General features: G+C 42.5%; 1 protein-coding gene and 1 pseudogene across 1 annotated transcript in view; both read right to left on the reverse strand.

Moving 5' to 3' along the window:
- Nucleotides 1–18900, reverse strand: part of LOC142660228 (polycystin-1-like protein 2) — an 89365-nt gene that overhangs the window by 21827 nt on the left and 48638 nt on the right. The window contains exons 30-37 of the mRNA XM_075836812.1: nucleotides 6918–7128; nucleotides 6374–6602; nucleotides 5872–6100; nucleotides 5673–5769; nucleotides 2461–2595; nucleotides 793–978; nucleotides 360–687; nucleotides 47–180 (exon numbers count right to left, since the gene is read on the reverse strand). Coding sequence (XP_075692927.1) covers nucleotides 47–180; nucleotides 360–687; nucleotides 793–978; nucleotides 2461–2595; nucleotides 5673–5769; nucleotides 5872–6100; nucleotides 6374–6602; nucleotides 6918–7128 — 1549 coding nt within the window. The remainder of the gene's footprint in view (nucleotides 1–46; nucleotides 181–359; nucleotides 688–792; nucleotides 979–2460; nucleotides 2596–5672; nucleotides 5770–5871; nucleotides 6101–6373; nucleotides 6603–6917; nucleotides 7129–18900) is intronic.
- Nucleotides 15837–18051, reverse strand: LOC142661283 (extended synaptotagmin-1 pseudogene; annotated as a pseudogene).

The raw sequence follows: 18900 nt of genomic DNA on the forward strand, positions 1-18900 counted from the left end.
ATAGTTGCTGATCAATATGTAACAATATTATCATCGCTGCTCCTACCTAATGCATTTGTCTCAAACATCAGCCTGACAAGGCAGAAGAGGTTGACGTTGGCATTGTAAATGGTAAACTCCACAAAAACCGCCCTGGTGTGGGTGTCCAGCCAGACATTGTTAAAGAGATACTGCAAAATCCTGTACGGGATATAATGATTAAATATTAATGTAAGAGAAGACTATGTTCACTTCATGCTTTTAACATAGGAAAAGATCATACCAATTTTTTGGGCATTATCCTATACAATTCTGCACTTTGCTTGGAACAAAGATGATTGACTTAGTTTGCTGGATATAATTGGGTTACATATATTTACCCAGATGCAGTCGTTCGATCACCTCCTAGATTCACCACGTAGCCCCCTCCCCGGTATGTGGTCAATCGACCCCAAGTTGGGTGACTTCGAAGTTTCATCTGGCTTCTGTAGCTCCATGCCGAGTCGGAATCAGATGCATTGCTGAGAATTGAGATATTCCACTGTTCACCATACTGGTCCATATCTTCTGCATCCAGAGAATAAGGAGCCCGACAGTCTTCAATTGTGGTTTGTAGGACATGAGCTACAGGGCACGAGTCGTTCTTGACGCGAACTTGACGGATTCTCACGCTGCCAACAAGTTTTGAGTTGCCATCTGTTACAAAACCTGTTTCAAAGTAAACACATATTAAAGGGATTATCTGGTTTAAAATAAAACAAAAACACAATTTCAATTATTATAAGGGCATATACAACTACGAATAATACCAACCTGGATAAGTTCCATATAAGTTATTGATCAAGGTAGTGTTTGCCCAGTTAAAGAAATCTTGGTAACTACAAACTTTCTCAAGTCCATTAGTGAAGCTATTTTCAATATGCTTATTGAGGTAGTAGGAGTTTGGATCTCTCTGCCCATATGCAACGAGAAGAAGCATCCATAGAAATCCCAAGTATGCTGCAAGATAGAAGTTACAGTGATTCCTTATGTAACATAAAAAAATTACATAAAACAGCTGTTTTTATCTGTTTTCAGAAAATTTTATTTAGGATTAAATGAGTCTAAGGGGTGTGTCTATTTCCAAATGAGTCTAAAGACTAGAGCTTCAGTGATGACTTTCACCAATCACATTGTCTATTGCACAGATGTGAATGGTAAAGGCACATGATAGGGAAATCAGCTGTTAGCTTGTAGAAGAAGCTGCTAAGGTGTATTCCTAGCTAATGAATATAATTATAAAGCAGCCATTTTTTTTTTAAAGAGGTACTCCTATCTCGGACATTTAGTGCATATTTACAAGATATGCCATAACTGACCGATAGATTTATTATATCATTCTAACATGATTTATACAAAAACATTAAAAAGAGAGCATTTTGGTGGTGACAGATAATCTAAAAATAAGGCCCTATTACACCGGCTGATTTTGGCCGGTGCAACAAGCGCCGATCAATGAGACAGCTTGTTGATAGGCGCTCGTTTGCTCCTGTCACAAGGAGCTATGTATGGGGACGAGCGGTTGTTACGACGATCCCTCATCCACATACATTATTATCATGTCGGCAGCGCATCTCCCCGTTTACACACCAAGATGTGCTGCCGACAACAATATTTTACTTTTTTAAAACGATAGGATTAGCAGATGAACAAGCGTTTGCTTGTTCATTTGCTGATCGCTGCCCTGTTTACACAGGTCAATTATCGGGAACGAACGCTCAATGAACGCTAGTCTGCCCGATAATCGCCCAGTGTAAAACCCCCTATGCTCTTCAAATGAAAACACTGCAGTACATTATAAGATGCATAACCCTCCAATCAACAAGATATTGAGACTACAATAAGATCTGTCACAAATCTGGTCATGTAAGGCTATCCCATTTTTTATTGCAATTCTACAATCAGACCATATGGCTGTGTAGGGGGAATATATGATTATCTGACACACTTCTATATTGGGATACCTCTGCCATATCCCCAATCCTTCCTTATTTCACATACTGGGGGACATGAGGACAGGCAGATGTATCAGCACCAGTCAGATCTCTTGACAAATTTGCCCGTCTTTAGACATATCAGAAGCAGGGCTTAATCCCATTTCGATTATGCTACCTCAGGTATTCAGAGGTTTATTAGGACTCACTCCCTAATGTAATATATTGGGTAAAAAAAGGGAGGAAAATCTACCTGTTGATTTTTCTTAAAAGGGGTAGGCGGCCAAATTGATGGCTATAATAGTACAAAAAGCTGTGCACAGTCATCATTAGACGAAGAGGCATGATGCTTCCCTAAAGACGATGCCGCTTTGTGTACGTTTTTGGCAGGAGTCACAGTGGTCCTAGCAATATGCCACCAATGTCTGTGATGAGCCAACCCTTTTAAAGTATATTTTACTCATATGTTGTACCTGATATACCGGAAGGAAATGTGGTGAAAGCTTACCCAATATTTCCCGTATTAAAGCGAAGACCCTTTGCTCCTTTATAAAGGTATTCTTCATTCTTGAGACATCAGTAGGAGGAGGAGGCTGGTAAATGTTACTGTCTCTGTGAGATTCTAGCAAAACATTTGAATCTCCTGTGGGAATAAAAAAAATGGTCTTATAGGTAAGTTATATTTAAATCTCCTTTCTGATTATTAAAACTTTAGCCCAAAAAAAATCTTGTCTCATTAGATTTTTTTAAACTGTGTTTCATAATTTTAAAGGAAAGTGACTAAACTTAGGCCTCGTTCACATCTGCATTCACGTTTCTGTTGTTCTGCTCTGTCAGAGGAGCAGAATGGAAAAACTAGAAGCGCCGGTTCCGTTGCACGACGGACACCGCTGGCAGCCAACATTATTATCATTGATGAATACCTATACGAGTATAGACCATTGGCATACGCCAAACAATAATGCGTCCACACAAATCATAAAGCAAATATCAATACCTATACCAGACTGTGAAGACTACTAGTATATCCAGAAAATGAAACACATATAGCACAAGTCATGTACCATGACAATATAAAATAAACTTTATTGAAATATACATAACATATTGGCCATCAAAATATAAAAACAATATAGCACACAGTTAAAAAGGAGAGTATGGAGGAGCTGCATGAATAATCCAATATATATGCTACCATACTATAAACATCCTGTGATGTGGTAACAAATGCAGATATCTATAGAAAAGATGATCATATAGATCAAGTATTTGGACAACAGAAGCACATAAATATATTTAGCACCTGACAGAAGAGCACACAATTGTGCATGCATATAAAAGTATACAGCTAGAGCTCCAAGTTGCACCCAAAACAAAGACCATGCTTTATAAATAAAGGATATTGCACAAACCCATGGACTGCATGATAGGAAGCACGCAGGAACACTCCACACTGACCGCCCCCGACGCACGTTTCGCCGTCAGCTTTCTCAAGGGGTACTGACTGATGGGATAGTGGTTGTTTTAAATATAAAATGCAGAGGGAGGGGACTACACGAATAGCCAAACACTAAGCAGTGTTCACAGCATATGGAGATCTGCAATCACAGATCAAATTACACCTACCATGCTGCAGGCACCATTAGGCTATGTTCACACAGGGCACTTTGCAGGAGGAACATCCGCCTCAAAATTCTGTTTGGAAGTCCGAGGCAGATATTCCTCTCCCTGCACGCCGATTTACGCTGCAATTCTCGCGCCGCTCTGCGCCCGCGGCCATTGAGCGCCGCGGGCAAAAAACAGCGCGAGACACGCTTTCTCCTGCCTCCCATTGAAGTCAATGGGAGGTCAGAGGCGGAAGCGCCCGAGGATAGGGCATGTCGCTTCCACTTCCCGCGAGGCAGTTTCACTGCTCGCGGGAAAAAGACCCCGACGCCTCCCATTGAAATCAATGGGAGGCGTTTTCGGGCCGTTTTTGCCGAGTCTTGCGACGCGGTTTCCGCGTCAAAAGAACTCGCCAAAATACTCTGTGCGAATACAGCCTCAATGTGCACGGACGACGGAAGCCACATTCGTCTCTGCGGACGCCATCATACCTGCTTGGCGCATGCGCACCGGCACTGATCCGGATGTCGGAAACTGTGCCATGGACTTAAACTACAAACTGCGCATGCACACTGCAAAAAGACTAAAGGGAGGGGCTGGCATTATACAGGGAAGGGTTAGTGGCCATTTAAGAGCCTGGCAGTTAAGCCAGAAACCCAAACACGAGATAAAGGTCATGTACTGACCAGGAGTGCCGTATATAGCACTAAAACAATCTACCCCGGGAAAACATATAAATAGTGAAAGCATAGTTAATACATTAGTCGGTACTTCCGAGTACCTGGGTATCTCACAAGGTAGTTGAGACATTATCACTGGACAGCTGGAGCACGCACATAAAAATCCCATATACATAGACGTGAATGAATATACATGCATACATAAATACACAACAATATCAATATTCTACACATATTAGTACATCACTGTAAATAGCACCATACAATTAAAAATTCCACTTTATTTTACAATAAATACCATCGTAAAAAAAATAAAATAATTTTTTGACATATATAAATATACAATGTACCCCCATATAAACAAATAATAGTAAATAGTGTACATTATTATCATTGATTTTAATGATTCCCTGTATGGGACCCCGTCTATAGGTCAGAGCAGAAAGCTGCTGCAAACAGCAACTCTACTTTTCTCTTCCATTCATTCAAATTGGCTCCATAAAATACTATTTTTCCCACTTGCTTTTGCGACCCCTTTAACAATTTTACATGTTACAAACATAAATTAAACAACACAAATTTTGCTACTTAAGTACCTTCTATATGATTTTTTTTATTCAATATTCTAAAACAAAACCTTACTGAACACCTTTGGACGACTCATTTCTATTTCACTGGTCCCCCAACAATGAGCTGATCAAAATGGGGCTCTTCCTAATGGAACCCCTGGTAATCCCTCTACTTCAGGACACCCCTGCTTTAATAGGGTGCATGGAAGAGTACAACCCTTCTAAAGTCCTATGCCACACGCCAGCATTATGTTTTTCATCTGTCCCTTCTTTTCCCTATCTTTGGCGCCCATTGTCCTAGATTATGCAGTGAACATGAACCAGCAAGCCACTTCTTGTCTGTATTATGGGTGGTGCTTTATTTAGTATATAACTACTGGTGACCACAGATTTTGTATCTATAATATGTAAAGAAAGCGTATCACCTATACATGAAGGTATTGACAGTAGTAGATGAAACGGAAGGATATGAGTGGAAAATGGCAAGCAGCATGATGTAAGTTATTTTACTGTAAAAACATAACAGAAAAATTATTTTGCAAGTGGAGTTTAATGCCATGGGAGAACAGTAGACCTCTGTTCTACATTTTGATGGATAATGTTGAGAAATGGTAAACTTCAATATTAAAGTAAATATATTGAGCAAATAATTGCTAGGTTTTTATAGTTGGCGGACCACAACTCACACTTGTCCGATCTACATAAGGACCCTCGTTTAAGATATACAAGGGATGTGACTTGGTATCTAGAACGCATGACTTCTTTCTCTGTTGTGTTCATATTAACCAAAAATCACATCGTGTTTATGGTGCCTCATTGCTTGAACAGGAGAATACTCCTCCTGTTGAAGAACTCTTGTGAAGTACCTTGTGCCGAAAGGTCTCCATGAATGGTGGTTTCTTCCTCATCTTCTGGTTCAACTTTCTTTAAAACTAGAGCGAAAAATGCTGCGAAACCAAGTACCTGTAATGTATAAGAGAGAAATATTATAACAACATCAAAGTCTGTACCCACTAACACCTTCGAGTATGTATATACTATATAAGCAGAAACTTCCTACTACACCTTTAAAGGCTGCGTGATGAAGAGACTCTCAAAAAATGAGATGGCCATTGAAATGAGCCACTTGATGGAACTGTCCTTCCCGTAATGCAAGCCATACAACATAGTGAAGAATCCAGATACACCACTAGTAGCCAGCACGAGGAACCATCCAATGAAGACAAACCACCAGGGCAAACCCTTGGGGGTGTTTTTCTTCTTCTCCTCTGAGAGACTCATAGTGGAGGAACATCTGCAGAACATTAAGGCAGAAGAAGATAAAGCTAGTCAACTAAATATATAACAGATAATTACTATGTTCTAGCTCTAGGAATAAGATGGCTTTAGATAACCTATAATGTGGCATATATATATATATATATATATATATATATATATATATATATATATATGTATATATATATATATATAATGCATGGGCATACTTGTACTCTCTGCGGTGAAATGTCACTTGAAACAAAAGGTGAGGTAAGTGTAGGTGAAAGTTTAGTAAACCGGATCTCACATTTCACTAGTAGACGCAGAGGCATAGAATTTGTTCTCCAGGACTTCCTTCATGTGTTGGACTTGTGAAACAGCCTGGATGTAATTTTGAGGGTTCTGAAACTGAAGAGGTCCTAGAAGCTCCAGCTTCTTCTCTATGTGCTGCAACTGCAGGTAAAGGTAACGGTTTTGATCTCCTCTAGGATGTCTCTCTCCAAGTCCTTTTTCTGGGGTGGGGGTTCTCGTTTCATCTGGAAACAAAATGCATGAGTGCAATATCTGAGTACATACCCAAGCTTGGATTAAGTGCAGAGGCGTGACTAAGAATTAATTGCCCCCGTCCCCCACCTCATTGACAGTAAGCAGAACTGAAGCAACAGAAAGCATTAAGTTATTTTACTTGAGGAGCGTTGAAAGGGTCCATAGTAGTGTCATATTCTGTACATGGGAGAACCCATATAGTAACACTAGATAGAATGCCATCATTTTTTATTTGTTCCCATAAACAGAACAGAGTTTAGACAGCTCTGCTGAAGGGAAATATCTGAAGGATCTGGGTAACTTACCATGTAGGTCTACAGAGCCCAAGCTGAGGGTCAATGACCTCTCCTTCTTCTTACTATCATCATAAAACTCTTGACCAATTCTGTTCTGCCTCAGGATGATGTCTTCTACTAGTGATAAAAGTTTATTGATATCCGCTGACTTCCCAATATCTACATTGGGTAATGGAGCCTTCTGGGCTTTAAAGAGGGAGTTGGCAATTCTTCTGATGTCCTATGAGGCACAGAGGTGAATAAAACTTTATTGGTGTCATTCTTCATTAGTATGCACTATGTAACAGTATTATTGATACTTGCCATACACAAAGCTGCATATGATAAATCTGGCTTATATCAGGACATCCTGTATGAGCCAGAACACAATCCTCTAAATGAGAGCGGCTCCTACTCTTAAGAATAAGAAAGCAGCGTATATGACTGTATAAGGCCCTGTTCACATATGCACTTTCACATTCCATCTGGGTTTCTGTCACTGGTTTCTGGTGGCCAGTAGAGTTGGACTGGCCCACTGGTGCATCAGAGGATCCTCCGGTGGGCCCTGGCATGGACATTAGAATGGCTGCTTCCCCCTGGTGACTGGTGTTGAAAACAACATCTCACCGGGAATCTGGATAGGTTTACAAGTGCACTGTGCAAGGAAGGGGCTCTCAGCCTATCAGCACACAGTTTACATCTCTAGTGCCGCAGAGGAGAAGGACAAGTCACTGACTGCATGCACATGACCCCGTGCACATGACCGTTCATCCGTAGTTACGGTCCATGAATACGGGCCCATTCATTTCTATTGGCCACAGACACCTGGTTTCAGTGTTTCCGTGTGCTGTCTGGTGTTAAAACTGACTTTACACGGACAAAAAATACGTGTGATTAAAGGCTATGTACACCTTTGAAAGGGATTATTTTTTTTTTGTCAAGCAGGACCTGTAAGGGGCCTAATTATTATCTTTGCTATGGACCCCTCTCCCCTACTCTCCCTATATGTATGTCGCTGTTCCCAAAGCAATATAAATTGAGCGCTTTGCAGAGCCCTTGTTGGATCATGCAAAAAATTCCAAAACGCCATAAAATAGATGCAGGGTAAACAACTTATCAAAGTAATAGAACACAATTACTTACAAACAATAAGCTTTTTGCAACCAATAAAACATTACGATGCTTTGGGACATATAATGCATATCCTACTGAAGTAACAAAAATCTTTGATAAACATTGGCAGATACTGAGGGCGGACCATGACCTATGGGAAGTGAACGGAAAATAACATAGTATCCCCTCTACGAAAGGACAAAACCTAAAAGACATCTTGGTAAAAAGTAATAAAAAGGATACCTGGTTCACATCTAAATAGTGGTATCATCGTCGGAGTGCTGGAGTAATATATGTGGCCAACTGCACATTGCAGTCTATATGATAAGTGTCATGTATTAGATATTTTTAATGACACTGATTATTGACTTCCGGATACTAAGTCTGTGGGCATGCGCTATAGATTGTATTTTGATTCACGGAGAGTAAGGCTGGATTCACACGAACGCGGCGTTTTGCGCGCGCAAAAACCATTTGACAGCTCCGTGTGTCATCCGTGTATGATGCGCGGCTGCGTGATTTTCGCGCAGCCGCCATCATAGAGATGAGGCTAGTCGACGTCAGTCACTGTCCAGGGTGCTGAAAGAGTTAACTGATCGGCAGTAACTCTTTCAGTGACAGTGAATTCCGATCACCATATCGAGCAACCTGTTTAATAAAAAAAACACGTTTGTACTTACCGAGAACTTGCCTCCCGGCCGTTGCCTTGGTGACGCGTCCTTGGTGACGCGCCTCTCTTGACATCTGGCCCCACCTCCCTGGATGACGCGGCAGTCCATGTGACCGCTGCAGCCTGTGCTTGAGCTGTGATTGGCTGCAGCTGTCACTTGGACTGAATTGTCATCCCGGGAGGTCAGACTGGAGGAAGAAGTCGGGAGTTATTGGTAAGTCAGAACTTTTTTTTTTTTTTTTACACGTTCATGTATATTGGGATCGGAAGTCACTGTCCAGGGTGCTGAAACAGTTTAACTCTTTCAGCACCCTGGACAGTGACGGTCTCCTGACGTCGCGTACCCGAAATTTTTTTGCCGGGTTCGGCCAAAACGAGTTCGGCCGAACCCGGTAAAGTTTGGTTCGGTTGTCCAGGTTCGCTCATCTCAAAGACACTCCGTTTGGATGTTTGTAAAAAGAAAAGCACGTGGTGCTTTTCTGTTTACATTCATCCTTTTGACTGCTCTTGCGCGAATCACGCAGTTCGCACGGAAGTGCTTCCGTGCGGCATGCGTGGTTTTCACGCACCCATTGACTTCAATGGGTGCGTGATGCGTGCAAAACGCCGAAAGAACGGACATGTCGTGACTTTTTTTCAGCGGACTCACGCTGATGAAAAATCACGGACATGCCTGCACGGCCCCATAGACACATATAGGTCCGTGCAACGCACGTGCAAATCACGCGCGTTGCAAAGACATTTTTCCCGTTCGTCTGAATAAAGCCTAAGTCCAGGTACAAGCGCAGTTTGTTCTATTAAACATTTTACAAAGTTATACAAATACATGTGCACTGGGTGTATAAATAATGAATTACGAATAGAAGAATAAACCATCTGAACGAAGATCGTGAACAAGCGCTATTGATTTTATTTCGCTCAAAGAGGATAAGTCTAGATGCAGTCTTGGATACTGCGTGAGTTGTAATATTTTTTGTACAAGTCTAAGAGATGTTTAATATGAGCGCAAGTGCGAAATAAATGGGATGGTAACACGGTCACTGACTGGCTCAATTTGCTCCGTGACCCCTGCACGTCCTATAGGAGGTTATAAAAGATATGGGATTCTATAGTCTATACACCTTATCATTAGCCTCAAACCCCCGAATACGTCGCACGTTGGTGAAATACATTGCGGAAGCTTTTGTTTGAGTTCTATTTCGCGATCGCCAGCATCTAAATAACTATAAACGTGAATAAGCGTAGATAGAATCTGCAGACTAGCAGGGTTGACATTGGAACGTCAGCAGGGGTAAATCTGTTTATTTTGTGCAGCATAAATGAATGATCAGTATTCCCAAGTGTGACATAAATACTCTATATTAGCTAGCGGTAACAAACAATGTTAATATACTGTAGTAATAGCTGGTAGATCAGTGTTTTAAAGAGTATTCTTTTTGATTTATTGCTATAATAATAATAAATATAGTAAAAGTAAACATTTTAAAGCTAAGGAGTATCAGGGTATGTTCACACAGCTTATTTTCAGCCGTTTTTCTGGCCATAAACGCCCCAAAAAACGGCTGAAAATACAGGGGCTGAAGACCTCCAAACATCTGCCCAAAGATTTCAATGGGAAAAATTGAGTTTCATTCCGACGGGGTGTTTTTGTTACGCGGCCGTTTGTAATAACAGCGCAAAAAAAGAACACCACGCAAAAAAGTAGTACATGTCACTTCTTGAGCCATTTTTGGAGTCGTTTTTCATTGTCTCAATAGAAAAACAGCTCCAAAAACGTCCGTAAAAAAACCCATTAAAAAAGCTTGATACTTTAAAAACGACTGAAAATCAGAGGCTGTTTTCCCTTGAAAACAGCTCCATATTTTACAGCCATTTTTAGTTTAGCGTGTAAACATACCCCCAAGAGTAGTAGCTGCTAGAGTTAGATCATAGTCACATAATCCTAGGTCCAGGACTATGATAGATCGCTAAAGACTGTAATAATAAGCTGTATATTGCTTGAGGTTGTCATAATATATACTATAGTGCTGAAAGCTGTAATAATGGTTTGTTGTTGGAGACTAATAATACACTGTCTTTACCTGGAGGCTCTAACAATAATCTGTCAATTGCTGGAGGCTGTAATAACACACTGTCTATTGCTGAAGGCTGTAATAACGCACTGTATATTGCTGGAGGCTGTAATAACACACTGTCTATTGCTGGAGGCTGTAATAACGCACTGTCTATTGCTGGAGGCTGTAATAACGCACTGTCTATTGCTGGAGGCTGTAATAACACACTGTCTATTGCTGGAGGCTGTAATAACGCACTGTCTATTGCTGGAGGCTGTAATAACGCACTGTCTATTGCTGGAGGCTGTAATAACGCACTGTCTATTGCTGGAGGCTGTAATAACGCACTGTCTATTGCTGGAGGCTGTAATAACACACTGTCTATTGCTGGAGGCTGTAATAACGCACTGTCTATCACTGGAGGCTGTAATAACGCACTGTCTATTGCTGGAGGCTGTATTAACGCACTGTCTATTGCTGGAGGCTGTAATAACACACTGTCTATTGCTGGAGGCTGTAATAACGCACTGTCTATTGCTGGAGGCTGTAATAACGCACTATTGCTGGAGGCTGTAATAACGCACTGTATTGCTGGAGGCTGTAATAACACACTATTGCTGGAGGCTGTAATAACACACTGTCTATCACTGGAGGCTGTAATAACGCACTGTCTATCACTGGAGGCTGTAATAACGCACTGTCTATCACTGGAGGCTGTAATAACGCACTGTCTATCACTGGAGGCTGTAATAACGCACTGTCTATTGCTGGAGGCTGTAATAACGCACTGTATTGCTGGAGGCTGTAATAACACACTGTCTATCACTGGAGGCTGTAATAACGCACTGTCTATCACTGGAGGCTGTAATAACGCACTGTCTATTGCTGGAGGCTGTAATAACGCACTGTCTATTGCTGGAGGCTGTAATAACGCACTGTCTATCACTGGAGGCTGTAATAACGCACTGTCTATCACTGGAGGCTGTAATAACGCACTGTCTATTGCTGGAGGCTGTAATAACGCACTGTCTATTGCTGGAGGCTGTAATAACGCACTGTCTATTGCTGGAGGCTGTAATAACGCACTATTGCTGGAGGCTGTAATAACGCACTGTATTGCTGGAGGCTGTAATAACGCACTGTCTATCACTGGAGGCTGTAATAACGCACTGTCTATTGCTGGAGGCTGTAATAACGCACTGTATTGCTGGAGGCTGTAATAACACACTGTCTATCACTGGAGGCTGTAATAACGCACTGTCTATCACTGGAGGCTGTAATAACGCACTGTCTATCACTGGAGGCTGTAATAACGCACTGTCTATCACTGGAGGCTGTAATAACGCACTGTCTATCACTGGAGGCTGTAATAACGCACTGTCTATCACTGGAGGCTGTAATAATGCACTGTCTATCACTGGAGGCTGTAATAACGCACTGTCTATTGCTGGAGGCTGTAATAACGCACTGTCTATTGCTGGAGGCTGTAATAACGCACTGTCTATCACTGGAGGCTGTAATAACGCACTGTCTATCGCTGGAGGCTGTAATAACGCACTGTCTATCACTGGAGGCTGTAATAACGCACTGTCTATTGCTGGAGGCTGTAATAACGCACTGTCTATTGCTGGAGGCTGTAATAACGCACTGTCTATCACTGGAGGCTGTAATAACGCACGGTCTATCACTGGAGGCTGTAATAACGCACTGTCTATTGCTGGAGGCTGTAATAACGCACTGTCTATTGCCGGAGGCTGTAATAACGCACTGTCTATCACTGGAGGCTGTAATAACGCACTGTCTATCACTGGAGGCTGTAATAACGCACTGTCTATTGCTGGAGGCTGTAATAACGCACTGTCTATTGCTGGAGGCTGTAATAACGCACTGTCTATTGCTGGAGGCTGTAATAACGCACTGTCTATTGCTGGAGGCTGTAATAACACACTGTCTATTGCTGGAGGCTGTAATAACGCACTGTCTATCACTGGAGGCTGTAATAACGCACTGTCTATTGCTGGAGGCTGTATTAACGCACTGTCTATTGCTGGAGGCTGTAATAACACACTGTCTATTGCTGGAGGCTGTAATAACGCACTGTCTATTGCTGGAGGCTGTAATAACGCACTATTGCTGGAGGCTGTAATAACGCACTGTATTGCTGGAGGCTGTAATAACACACTATTGCTGGAGGCTGTAATAACACACTGTCTATCACTGGAGGCTGTAATAACGCACTGTCTATCACTGGAGGCTGTAATAACGCACTGTCTATCACTGGAGGCTGTAATAACGCACTGTCTATCACTGGAGGCTGTAATAACGCACTGTCTATTGCTGGAGGCTGTAATAACGCACTGTATTGCTGGAGGCTGTAATAACACACTGTCTATCACTGGAGGCTGTAATAACGCACTGTCTATCACTGGAGGCTGTAATAACGCACTGTCTATTGCTGGAGGCTGTAATAACGCACTGTCTATTGCTGGAGGCTGTAATAACGCACTGTCTATCACTGGAGGCTGTAATAACGCACTGTCTATCACTGGAGGCTGTAATAACGCACTGTCTATTGCTGGAGGCTGTAATAACGCACTGTCTATTGCTGGAGGCTGTAATAACGCACTGTCTATTGCTGGAGGCTGTAATAACGCACTATTGCTGGAGGCTGTAATAACGCACTGTATTGCTGGAGGCTGTAATAACGCACTGTCTATCACTGGAGGCTGTAATAACGCACTGTCTATTGCTGGAGGCTGTAATAACGCACTGTATTGCTGGAGGCTGTAATAACACACTGTCTATCACTGGAGGCTGTAATAACGCACTGTCTATCACTGGAGGCTGTAATAACGCACTGTCTATCACTGGAGGCTGTAATAACGCACTGTCTATCACTGGAGGCTGTAATAACGCACTGTCTATCACTGGAGGCTGTAATAACGCACTGTCTATCACTGGAGGCTGTAATAACGCACTGTCTATCACTGGAGGCTGTAATAACGCACTGTCTATTGCTGGAGGCTGTAATAACGCACTGTCTATTGCTGGAGGCTGTAATAACGCACTGTCTATCACTGGAGGCTGTAATAACGCACTGTCTATCGCTGGAGGCTGTAATAACGCACTGTCTATCACTGGAGGCTGTAATAACGCACTGTCTATTGCTGGAGGCTGTAATAACGCACTGTCTATTGCTGGAGGCTGTAATAACGCACTGTCTATCACTGGAGGCTGTAATAACGCACGGTCTATCACTGGAGGCTGTAATAACGCACTGTCTATTGCTGGAGGCTGTAATAACGCACTGTCTATTGCCGGAGGCTGTAATAACGCACTGTCTATCACTGGAGGCTGTAATAACGCACTGTCTATCACTGGAGGCTGTAATAACGCACTGTCTATTGCTGGAGGCTGTAATAACGCACTGTCTATCACTGGAGGCTGTAATAACACACTGTCTATTGCTGGAGGCTGTAATAACGCACTGTCTATTGCTGGAGGCTGTAATACGCACTGTCTATTGCTGGAGGCTGTAATAACGCACTGTCTATCACTGGAGGCTGTAATAACACACTGTCTATTGCTGGAGGCTGTAATAACACACTGTCTATTGCTGGAGGCTGTAATAACGCACTGTCTATTGCTGGAGGCTGTAATAACACACTGTCTATTGCTGGAGGCTGTAATAACGCACTGTTTATTGCTGGAGGCTGTAATAACGCACTGTATTGCTGGAGGCTGTAATAACACACTGTCTATTGCTGGAGGCTGTAATAACGCACTGTCTATTGCTGGAGGCTGTAATAACGCACTGTATTGCTGGAGGCTGTAATAACGCACTGTCTATTGCTGGAGGCTGTAATAACACACTGTCTATTGCTGGAGGCTGTAATAACGCACTGTATTGCTGGAGGCTGTAATAACGCACTGTCTATTGCTGGAGGCTGTAATAACACACTGTCTATTGCTGGAGGCTGTAATAACGCACTGTCTATTGCTGGAGGCTGTAATAACACACTGTCTATTGCTGGAGGCTGTAATAACGCACTGTCTATTGCTGGAGGCTGTAATAACACACTGTCTATCACTGGAGGCTGTAATAACGCACTGTCTATTGCTGGAGGCTGTAATAACACACTGTCTATTGCTGGAGGCTGTAATAACGCACTGTATTGCTGGAGGCTGTAATAACGCACTGTCTATTGCTGGAGGCTGTAATAACACACTGTCTATTGCTGGAGGCTGTAATAATGCACTGTATTGCTGGAGGCTGTAATAACGCACTGTCTATTGCTGGAAGCTGTAATAACACACTGTCTATCACTGGAGGCTGTAATAACGCACTGTCTATTGCTGGAGGCTGTAATAACACACTGTCTATCACTGGAGGCTGTAATAACGCACTGTCTATTGCTGGAGGCTGTAATAACACACTGTCTATCACTGGAGGCTGTAATAACACACTGTCTATTGCTGGAGGCTGTAATAACACACTGTATTGCTGGAGGCTGTAATAACGCACTGTATTGCTGGAGGCTGTAATAACGCACTGTCTATTGCTGGAGGCTGTAATAACACACTGTCTATTGCTGGAGGCTGTAATAACGCACTGTATTGCTGGAGGCTGTAATAACGCACTGTCTATTGCTGGAGGCTGTAATAACACACTGTCTATTGCTGGAGGCTGTAATAACGCACTGTCTATTGCTAGAGGCTGTAATAACACACTGTCTATTGCTGGAGGCTGTAATAACGCACTGTCTATTGCTGGAGGCTGTAATAACACACTGTCTATCACTGGAGGCTGTAATAACGCACTGTCTATTGCTGGAGGCTGTAATAACACACTGTCTATTGCTGGAGGCTGTAATAACGCACTGTATTGCTGGAGGCTGTAATAACACACTGTCTATCACTGGAGGCTGTAATAACACACTGTCTATTGCTGGAGGCTGTAATAACACACTGTATTGCTGGAGGCTGTAATAACACACTGTCTATCACTGGAGGCTGTAATAACGCACTGTCTATTGCTGGAGGCTGTAATAACACACTGTCTATCACTGGAGGCTGTAATAACGCACTGTCTATTATTTTTTTTATAGTTTTATTTACTGGGCAGGCTATGATGGAACAAGTTGAAGATGGTCGTTCCACTGCAGCTGGGGAGATGAGGTAACGGCAATGGTGGTCTTCTGGCCATCATGCCTTTCTATGAAGATGTTCTTGGTTATGCAGAAGTCATCCTAGTGATGTTATGAAAATAAATTGGATGTTAAGTGATGACATTGGTGAAGAGAATATGTTACGTCTGAGTGTGAAGAAGCCACTTCTTATCACTCAGTAATGGTCACATCCGGTAAATTTGTCACATCAGGTAAGAAGGTCACATCCGGGAAATAGGTAAAGTTCGGTAAATATGTCACATCCGGTGAATAGGTCAAGTCCAGGTTCTGAAGAAATTTTTCATTTCATTCAGAGAAAGTCACAATCGGTATATAGGTGAAATCCGGGGGTGTAGGTCCAAAAAGCTGTTTAGTCTCTCTTCTTCTTGAGTGGTTTCATTGTTGTCCATAATAGACGCCAAGATAAAGATGTTCTGATCTAAAAGCTTGAAGGTCTTGAGGGGACACAGTTAGAAGAGAGAATCCTCATTATCAGCTTCAGGTAGATCCTGCTGTTTGGTCCTGAGTCTTCCAGCTGAAACCACTGGTCTAATGTCAGCTGGTGAGCAGTGAGGATCTCGGCCAATGGAATACACAAGGTGCCTAATGGGTCTTGTTTTTTATAATTTTTCACTTGTATGGTCAGGTTGTCCTTGCTTGGATCTTGAAGGAAGAAGTGGAATGACTCCTCCCATAGTGGAGTTTTTGTGTTGTAAATAGTCCTGCTTTCCCGGCTCATGTCTTGAACCGACAGCTTCACTAGAGGACTTGGTTCTTGTACTTTCCTCACTGGAAGCTCTTCTGCCCGATTTAGGTATATCATGAGCATTGCGGCAGAAGGTTTTACAATCCATGTAGATAATAATACACGGTTCAGTTTCATGACCTGTTGGAGTTGGGAAGCATTGGGGAGGAGGTTCAGCCATTCCAGTCTTAGGTGTATTTTCCCACTCTTGGCTTTCTCTAGTGGGAACCACTCGTCAATTACTTGGGAATTCTTTACGTCTCCAAGATCCAAGCTCATTCTTCCCAGAAAGTTGTCCTTGCCTGGATCTTGGTCAAAGAGCTCGACCTCTAGTTCCTGACCGGGCACCTCATTAACCATCGCCTCATACATCTCGTTCCACACAGGGTTCAGATCGTCTTTGATAACGCAGCTGTTAAAGACCTGATGTCCCACGCGCACAATGGCATAAGGATCTGATTTCCCTGATAGCAAGCGTCCTATTTGAAAGTCCTCTTGAGATAGATCCTGGGCTTCCCTGAGATAGATTCTTACAACTCCCCTCGGCAGTGGGGAGCGCAGCTCGGCTACAGGCATGTCGCTTGCTAGAGGAACAGTCAGGCGATTTGGCAGGACAAGGTATCCAGCAATGATGTCCATCATTGCTTTATCAGTCACTGACTCTAGTCCAGGGATGTCCAGTAGGTTGGCCAGACCAGTGAAATTGATATCAAGCATCGGTCTCTTTATGAAGAAGGCTGTGACTGCTCCAATGATGGGAATGTCACCAATAAGAGGCTCCAAGATGACACGAAGTCTCCCATGAAACTGAACATCTTTCACTCCAACTCTTAGATATTTTTTGAGTTCTATGCCGATTTGTAGGTCTCCGGCATAACTGATGTCCAAATCCATAATAATTTGTGTGTTGCTCAGTTCTGTTATTGTGGTGACTCCATTGATCTTTGGCCCCTTCTTTCCGATGCTGATCCTTGAGAATTTAAATGTGGAGAGGTGGGAGCTGAATGATTGAACGAAAGGTGTGATAGTCTCTGTCAGAAGTTTCTCCAGGTACAGTCCAATATATGGCCACATCTGCACCATAATCTTATTCAGCCACTCCACCTTCTCTAGATCAGAAGCCAGGACCCCGGAAGGCGGCTCCTTGGATATGTCCACTCGAGCAGTTGTTTTGCTCTTCTTGATGTCCCTCAGTACTGCCTGTAGTCTTCTAAACTTGCGGTCTTTAGCTTTAGACCAGGCCATGAATAGAACTAGGACAATACGCTTGCAATTGATGCCTATGTCCAGCAGATCGCACAAATGGAGAGGCAGCACGTATATGAGGAAAATCCTAATTAATTTTCGCAAATCATTGAAGAATGTCCCCCTTGTAGATGGGGGAGATCCTAATCTTGGTTCTTCCATGATGACATTTAGCTTCTTTACCAGCAAGGATTCTCTATATTTACCTCTGATTCTGTCACAATACAAGCTGGTGATGTCATCCACTCCATTGTTGATGAGGTCATGCCCAGTGATTTCCCTATCAGCCCTGACTAGGGGACATCACTGGTCAGGGACTCAGCTTGTTGACTCTACAATAATAATTATATGCTTTGTCCAGAGGGAAAACATTAGTGTAGAGATGAGCAAATCTGTATAAATTCAGTTCTCCATTGAATCTCCATAACGTGAATCTAATTTACCACTAAAAAAGAGAATTGTGTCTAACATGTCTAGGAAGTTTCACTAAATCCCTTATGCCACCATTTTGATATGTGTAGTGCGATTTGCGACATTCTTTGCCAAATCATAAACTAATAAATCCTATGACAGTATTCATAAATCTCCCCCTATATATTTATATATACAGGAATCTCCTATAGATCCTGCTCACATAGGACACTACTGTGGTGGTAAAGCGGATCTGTCAGCAGAGTTACGCCATGTTATGTGAGGGAAGCCATCAATGTAACTATATGAGGGCTTGTTTTTTGTGATAGGAGTTGCATTTTTCAATTTCACCATTTTGGGCTATATATAACTTATTGATTGAGGGTATGTGCACACGCTTACTAAAAAACTTCTGAAAATACGGAGCTGTTTTTAAGGGAAAACAGCTCCTGATTTTCATACGTTTTAAAAAACGGCTCCAAAAACGGCTCAAGAAGTGACATGCACTTATTTTTCGCAGACGTCTTTTTCGCGCCGTTTTTTGAAAATGAGGCATAAAAAACGCCCCGTCGGAACAGAACGCCGTACTTCCCATTGAAATCAATGG

This window comes from Rhinoderma darwinii, chromosome 9 (genome assembly GCF_050947455.1).
Source record: "Rhinoderma darwinii isolate aRhiDar2 chromosome 9, aRhiDar2.hap1, whole genome shotgun sequence".
In the NCBI taxonomy this organism is placed as follows: Eukaryota; Metazoa; Chordata; class Amphibia; order Anura; family Rhinodermatidae; genus Rhinoderma; species Rhinoderma darwinii.